The 8,353-nt window shown below is 48.2% G+C and overlaps 1 protein-coding gene across 1 annotated transcript; it reads right to left on the bottom strand.

Moving 5' to 3' along the window:
* Positions 1-6,966: 6,966 nt before the first annotated feature.
* On the bottom strand, positions 6,967-8,304 carry RXFP3 (relaxin family peptide receptor 3). The gene has a single exon (XM_009647382.2). It carries the CDS (start codon positions 8,302-8,304, stop codon positions 6,967-6,969), a length of 1,338 nt encoding a protein of 445 aa, XP_009645677.1.
* Positions 8,305-8,353: the final 49 nt, after the last annotated feature.

Below are 8,353 nucleotides of genomic sequence, written 5' to 3'. Positions count from 1 at the left end.
ATTTCCCCTGAGCCCCTTCAGCCGTTTCAGCAGAAATAAAAAGCGGTAAAAACATTTTTTAAACCTGTTTATGATGATAAACATATAATAGATTATTTGAAATATACAGTAGGAGATGACCTGAGGGCATAAAATTTTTAGAGGTTTTTCAGAATAAATGTCAAGCAAGACAGACGTGCTAATTCTGTTGTATTGGAACAAAGATGCATTCATAGCAATTTACTTGCCACCACAGAATCACACAGAAGCACAGAATAGTTGGGGTTGCCGCTGGAGATGACCTAGTCTAATCCCCCTGCTCAGCGCAGAGTTGCTAAAGCAGGCTGGTCAGGCTGTGTCTGCTCAGATTCTGAGTGTCTCTAAAGATGGAGACTCCACAGCCTCTCTGGGCAACCTGTCCCAGTGTTTGACCACACTCACCATAAAGAAGGTCTTTTTTTTTTCTTCCATTTAAATGACATTTATTGAATTTAAACTTGTGCCGATTGCCTCTTGTCCATGCCCTTGAAAACGCTGAGAAGAATCTAGTTCTTTAACCCCCACCGCATCAGGTATTTACATGTATTGGTTAAGATGCCCTGTGAGCCTTCTCAGCTCCAGGCTGAAGAGCTCCAGCTCTGTCAGCCTGCCCTCACGTGGCAGGTGCTCCAATCCCTACATCATGTTGGATCCTCTCCAGTAAGTTCATCTCTCTCTTCTCCTGGGGAGCCCAGCACTGGATGCAGCATCCCAAATGCGGCCTCACCAGGCTGAGCAGAGGGGAAGGATCACCTCCCTTGATCTGCTGGCAATGCTCTACCAAATGGAGCCTGGATGCTCTTGGTTGCCTTGGTTGCAAGGGCACGTTGCTGGCTCATGTTCAGCTTGTCCACCAGGATCCCCAGGTCCTTCTCTGCAAAGCTGCTTTCCAGTTGATCGGCCCCCAGCCCATACTGGTGCTGGGGGTTATCCGCCCCATTTCCCTTTGTTGAACTGCCTGGGGCTCCTGTCAGCCCATTTCTCCAGCCTGGCCATGTCCCTCTGAATGGTGGCCCAACCCTCTGGTGTATCAGCCACTACTCCCACTTTTGTATCATTTGCAAACACGCTGGGGTGCATGCTGTCCCATCATCCAGCTCATTAATGAAGATGTTGAACCGGACTGGCCTCAGTATTGATCTCTGGGGCACACTGCTGGTCACTGCCCTCCAGCTGGGCTTTGTGCTGCTTATCACAACCCTTTAAGCCTGGCAGTTCAGCCAGTTTCAGTCCAGCTCACTTTGTACTTAACTAGTCCATTCCGTATTGGTCTGTCTATGGGGATGACAGGGGAGAAAGCATCAAAACCTTATTTTAGTCAAGATAAACAACATAACATAAACAGCATCCACCGCTCTCCCCTCATCCGGCGAGCCAGTAGTCTCACCATAGGTTACCAGCTTGGTCAGATGTGATTTCCCCATTGTCTTAACCCTGGGCTAACTGTTGGTAGCTATGAATTATACCAACTTTATCATCTCAGGTTTAGGATTTGGCCTGAAAAGAAAATTGAAGGTATTTGGTTTTCAGACTTCTTGTCTAAGCTGATCAGAGACTATTTTTGCAACTACAGAGAGAATGAAGTAATTTTTCTGCAAGATTCCAGTTTTATCCAACATTATGATAGATGTGACTTCTGCACAAAAGTGGAAAGGTTAATTGGAAAATGATGCTAGGAGCCAGTGTTGAATCGTTAATTTGATCATGTGCAATGAGGGTACTCATTCAGTTAGTCTGTGCAAGGAACAAGATGGGTCCTTGGAGAAATGATATCTCATTGTCCCAAGGAACAGATGAATGAGGGAAAGAGTTAATGTCAGAGTGAGCTGCCTTTATTTTGTTATTTTCCACACTGAATAGTCTGCAGTCGGTCACCTTAACTTTCTGCTAGCCCTGCCCAAGCAGGTAGATCAAGGTTTCAAAAAGCTAATTAATTAAATTAATAAATTAAATTAATTAAAAAACTAAATAATTTTTTTTCTGTCTCCAGGTGGGGTTTTTTGGCCCAATTTGCTCAGGCATCCTGGGACTCTGTATTTTACAGGCAAGATTTTGGGAAGGACCCTGAGGCTATACACAAACATAGACTTAGAAACCTGCACATATGTGTAGGATTTGAAAGAGCCAGCTCTAAGGAAAACAACTCCCTATAATGAGGGAACATGTCTAAGGCATGTTATCAGCTGCACTTTAGCAAAGAAACAAGTTAACTGGCTGCCCAGCCTTTTCTTGCAGACTTTGTCTCAACCGCTGCTGCACTGATGCTGAGAATGTACCTGGAAGAGATTCCTATAACTGCTTAATCATGATAAAAAGGTATTTTCAATAACCCCTTCTGAATGGATTAATCAGAATTCTCTTTTGAAGCAGGAGAGAAATAACTCTCACTAAAAATTGGAGATCCAAGCTCCCAATCTAATATCCTTGAGCTGCACCGCTCCCGTACCTATGCCTACTCAAGCCCAGGGATACCAATTAGATCAGAGCTTCTGCGCAGGCACTCAATTGAATAATCAAGTTTTAAAGCAGACAGCCATGAATGGGAATGAAGGGAACTGGATTTTTTTTTTACTGCTAAAATGAGGGCCAAAATAACTCAAAGAGAAAATGAAGCAATATTTCTACTGAAGAGGCATTTCAAAGGGAAACTTGCAAATGCAATTGCAGGTTCTTATTATATTAAAAGCTTGGTTAGTTATCTGAGGGCGGGGGGGGGAGATGTTTAAAAGTCTTTAGGCAATCAAAGTCAGTGCCTAATGAGAATATCTGCGCTTTAAAGGTTCTTTCAGTCTGTCACTAGATGTCAGCCTGCACCTTCGGGTCCCTATCATTCTGTGGCAATGTGTACCTCCCTGCCAGCACCCCACCAGAAATCTCCAACAGGAGGAGACCAGTCACAGAAATCTTTCAAGAACTCTGTAAGTATTGTTTTGTATCCTTCAGCTGTGTTTATTTCAGTCCATGACGAGGCAATTGTTACAAACAAAGACACAAACATTCGGAGGAAACAGGAGCGTGTCGTATGGATTACTTAGAAGTCTCCTGGATACCCAGTAGGCTTTGTTGTTGTTAATATGCAGGCTCAAAGCTGGAGCTGGGAAGACCCTCTGCTCAGGCCGGCCACATGCCTGATGCTGTGTGCACACTCAGAGCAATCAACCCTTCCTTGCAATGCCCCGGCTGGTGCTCCTGCCCATCCAACACAGAGCCCCGATTTCGTGCACTGATCGTTCAGGCTCGCAGCACATGCGAAGCAAAACCTCTCTCTGCTCATGCATGGCTAGAGCAGTGCTCTTTGGCCATGCTGGACACACACTGACTCGCACAGCCTGAACTGCCCGTCTGGCCTAAACCGAAACAATTTGGCCAACTGTGGATGGGTTGTGTCTCTTTCAAACAGCAAACGGATGACCTACACCTGATGATCAGTGGCTTAAGAGGGAGCTGTCCTCTTAAGTCCATAGTCCAGTCCCTGCACACCCAAGGTATCTTCTTATTTGGGTGATTTGCTAAATGTAAGGGTTTTATGGCTTTACTGATCAGATACCCAGGGCTTCCTCTGAGCATGGTATCTTGCTAGTATTCTGGGCTAATTATGGGTTGTTCTGAACACCACCTATTTTACTGTGTTGTTTTTGTTTTGTTTTTGCTATGTCTACATTGACATCCACATAAGTGGGTGGATTTTGTCATGCTGAGCACTGCAGAGGATGTCTTTTAGGCAATTTGCTATCTACTGAAATTCACAGTTATGCTTTAGACACCTGGATAGCTTTTTATGTAATGCACAAGAACATTTAAGCATCAGGATAGAGATTAAAATTCCAGCAAGCCAAGCAAGAAACTATGCTGTTCAAAAGCAAACTAAGAAGAGAGTCTGCCTTTGAGATTCATCCCCTATTCTTAACTTAGATACTTTTTCCTGTCCTATAGAGACACAGTTGGAGCCCTCTGAACTCTGGAGTTAAGTGTTCATGGTGTCCTTTTCTCACAGAACAGTGTAGATTTCTTCATCTGCTAGCACAGGCATTAGGGCTTTCTCCCAGAACAAGCAAGACCCAAATGCATTTCTTGCAAATCCTTTGACCCATTAGGCTGCTAGATTTACAGGTATAGGAAGCTCTCGGGCTCTTTATGACATGCTGAAACTTTAATTGAACCAGGACCTGGGAGCAAGTTAATCATTGTTCTTGGAAAGGGGAGACCTAGAATCCAGACCTGGATCTAATTTCTCTTCTGTATTTACAAGGGAAAAAAAAAAAAAAAAATCTTGATACTTCCTCTTTGGGGCTTACACCCTAACCACTATGCTGCAAAGCAGTGTTCAAGGGCTTGCTTCCCCTTTATGATCCAGCAAAGGTGAGCAACTCATGCAACAGGGAACAGTTTCAAGCCAGAGCATTTGAGCACATTCACAGAGTAGCCCAGAGATGCAGTCATTCCCCTGGGATGAGGAAGGGGGGAAGCTGACTTTCGTAGGCTGTGAGCAAAAGCTCTGCCCACTTATTTAGTGTTTCAAAAGGGAAGAGGAAAGAGCATCATCTGCACATGCATTGAAGATGGGACAGGAGAAGCATATCTAGACATAGATGCAAAGGGATGAGGGAATGAGTTAAGTTTACAGCCCCTCCTGGCTTAGTGTGAACACCTGGCACAGGGTGTTCTGTGTCAGGATGCAGAGCTGCCTCCCTTGCTTAGGATACACACTGCGGCCAGTCCTGACTGAGATATCCCCATGAAGCACAAAGATAAATGCTACAGACTTAAGTAGATTTAGGCATGCTCAGGATCAGACTTCCAGGCACAAAAAAATCTACTAGAAAAAACTCTAAGCACCCACAGACTTCAACTGGCAGCCAAGTCAGGATGTAGGAACTTAGAGGGGTAGTTGTACAGTACTTAGATGCTCAAGTTCTTCTGTGGTTTTATCTGATTTCTTCAGAGTCTTTGCATCTGTAAAAGTATCTCCATCAGCTGCCAGCTCACTTCTGCTGTTCTTCTCCAGGCACCTGTATTTTCACAGTTAGCCAGTGCCCAAGGCTGTAGAAGTCTCTTCTGCCTGGAAAAAACAGAACAACAGCCTCTCCTTCCAAGTAGCAGAACCAGCTGCTTCCAGACTAAACCTGAATTTTGCAACAGGAGGTACCGACATGTACAGTAAACCTAACAGAGTCTGCAAAGCATAATTGCCACTAAGGGCACTGCAATTTTCTTTGGACAGAAATAGCAAGTTTGCTCCACATCAGTACTTAGAGGCGACATACAACCCTCTGCAGAAATGCTCTTTTAGCAGAGTCAGGCAGATGTCGGAGTTAGGTTGCAGGGGAAGTGGCTGGAAATAGAGAGGTGGTTTGAATATTGTATTTATATATTCATCCCATACGCAGAATGGAGATTAACAAACTTGTGTTTTGACAACAAAACCAGAACTGTTGCATTTTTCTACCTTTTAAAAGAAGTATTTTTACCTTTCCATTTTAAATATTTTTTCCTCATAATTTAAAAGAAATTTAAAAAAGTAAACATATAACCTTACCATAAAAAGTTTCACAGCTTAAAATTACACTTTTTTCATGCCCCTAATAGTTAATTTCAGATCAACATCAAATTATTTGCCAGATGTTTCTCTGGAACACAGGCTGGGACAGGCGTTGTCCCTGCCCTTCCCCTGGGTGCGAGAGCACTGAACTGCATGCTCCAGGGCTGCTCACACCAGAAGAATTCAACTGAAGTTAACTGAAACACTGGCAAGTATCAGTGCAGACCCTTTACAACCACTTTAACAGAACAAAAACCTTTGTGCTTGGTTGTAGCTGAACCCAGAAGTATCCCAGAGCAAGCAGCTTGAAGTGGCTATGATTTGTTTGTTTTCCCTTTTTTTTTTTTATTTACAGTCCTGCTGATTTCCTGGAGTGAAATACAAACAGTCTGAAGCATAGCAAGAACAAAGCCTGCAGCCTCAGTGCCCTGGGAGAGATGCCTGCCTTGCCACCACAGTCTGGGGCAGTGGGTTCCCCCCGCGGCAGCCTGGAGAGAGGCTCAGGAACACAGTGCCGAGGGGCTCACATCCTGCCCTCCAAACCCAGGCAAAGCAACACCTCTCCATGCAGCTGCAAGTCCTGTCCTTGGGTTTCTACTTGGCTGTCTGAGTTGCTCCATATCCTGGCAGCAGCAGAGGGGATGGGGGGGTGGATCTGGAAAAGCAGATCCTGCACGGATCTGGAGGGGACCATAGCGCTCCTTGTCCCCTCTCTTTCCTGGGTCCCTAAGAAAAGGGAAAGGGGCCAAGCCTGAACAGGCAGGAGCCTTGTACCCACCTGTCCTAATTGCTCCCATCAGGGCAGGTATGAAATAGGACGTAGGCTGCCTGATCCCTATGCCCTCACCGGAGCCCAGGGAGCAGTGACCACAGCCGGGCTGGCACCATCTACAATGCCACGCAGCAGTGAGAAAGCAGCCCAGCTCCCTCCCCCTGCCACAAACAGGCACACAGGGGTGGCAGGGCTGCTGGCCCTTTGCTGCTTGCACTTCCAGATTGGGAGGACACAGCTCAGGCCTCCCAGCCTCACTCCACCCCACCCAGACCCTCTCCTCCCTATGGTGCCCTGCACACCCTGCATCCTCCCTGGATGGACTCCCATCACCCTCCCCAGTTCCTCTTCTCCCCGAATAGGTACAAGCACTAAAAAAGCATCTCCTAGAGACACCCCAATCCCCAGTGCAGCACCACTGCCTCCTCCTACTCCTCTTCTCCAGTCTGGGGGACACTTTCAAGACAACAAGTTCCATCAACAAGCTTCCAAGAGCAGACACAACCCCAAAAGAGCATCCCTCCCACAGAAGCCCTTACCCATCCCTCCTCCCCTTGTCCCTACCAGGCATTCAGTATCCCAGGGCCATACCTTGCACAGACCCCACAGTCCCACCCCCCAGAGCCCCCTGCCCATCTCAGCAGCGCTGCTCCGTGGAGCTAGCAGGCAGCAGGTCGTATCGGCTGCTGTACATCACCACCCCAGGGGGGTAGTAGGCCACCTCCGGCTGGACGGTTGCAGCAGGGGAAGAAGCCGTGACGGGGTGGACAGGCACCAAGGCGTGCAGGGCATGCTCCTCCTGTTCGGGCTTGGTGGTGTCAGTGAAAGGGCGCATGGTGGTGAGGGAAGGTGAGGTGATCCTCCAGAGGAGGCTCTTCAGCGCCTTGCGAAACTCCCTGCGCATGAGGCAGTAGAGGATGGGATTCAGGCAGCTGTTGGAGTGTGCCAGGCAGACGCTGATGGGGAAGAGGTACACTTGGGAGAGGAAGTACTCAGTACTGAAGTGCACCACGTTGAGCTTGATGAGGATGCCCCACGTCGTGAGCGCTTGGTTAGGCAGCCAGCACAAGAAGAAAGACAGCACCACAATGGACACTGACTTAGTCACTTTGGAGCGGCGCTTAGTGCTGGGGCCGCTGCAGGTGCTGCCAACATGCTTGTCACTGATGAAGCGCACCAGGAGCAAGTAGCAGAGGCTGATGATGGCCAGCGGCACCACAAAGCCCAGCAGCACCTTCTGGATGTGGTACAGACCCAGCCAGAACTGGGTATTGCTGCCTCGTCCCTCAGGGAACTTGACAAGGCAGAGCACATCATCAAAGACGGTGGCCGTGGTGGAAAAAATGGCGTGAGGCAGGGAAGCCAGGATAGCTGACAGCCAGATGAATGCACAAAGCCACTTAGCGGAGCAGCAGCCACCCAGTGGGTCACCTCGCCGCTGATTCTTCAAGGCTGAAGCCACAGAACGGTATCGAGCCACGCTCATGGCAGTGAGAAAGAAGACACTGGCATACATATTCATGGCCGTCACATATGAGACAATCTTACACATTGCCTTGCCGAAGAGCCAGTTGAAGTCCAATGCATTCTCCACTGCCCAGAATGGCAAGGTCAGCACAAACTGGAAGTCAGTCACTGCCAGGCTGGTCACAAAGAGGTTGATGGAGGACTTTCTCCAGCCTTGTTTGCTTTTCATCAGGTAGAGCACCAGCAGATTGCCCACCAGTCCCAGGGCACACACCACGGAGTACACCAGGGAGATGACAATCCGCACCACGTCGGAGCTGTCCCCCTGCATCCCGTCGGCTCGCTCCAGGTTGATGTTCTTGAAGAGCTGCAGGAAGGACACGTTGCTCCTGTTGCCCATCTGGGCGCCTTCCAGGAAACCCAGCGGCGCATCCCAGGGCTCCCAGTCCGCTCCTTCCTTCATGCCGGCGGCTGGAGAGCAGGCACCGCGCTCGCAGGGCTCGCCCATCCCATGCTAGGGAGGGCGTCGGGTCCGCGGGAGCCTTTCCCCGGACCCC

This window comes from Egretta garzetta, unplaced genomic scaffold (assembly GCF_000687185.1).
Source record: "Egretta garzetta isolate BGI_Z169 unplaced genomic scaffold, ASM68718v1 scaffold59, whole genome shotgun sequence".
In the NCBI taxonomy this organism is placed as follows: Eukaryota; Metazoa; Chordata; class Aves; order Pelecaniformes; family Ardeidae; genus Egretta; species Egretta garzetta.
Note: the sequence above shows the minus strand (reverse complement) of the source record. Positions and strands in the feature narration are given on the sequence as shown.

Excerpts from the sequence above, each read along its gene's own strand:
- RXFP3 (XM_009647382.2), bottom strand. The coding sequence starts at position 8,304 with ATGGGCGAGCCCTGCGAGCGCGGTGCCTGCTCTCCAGCCGCCGGCATG.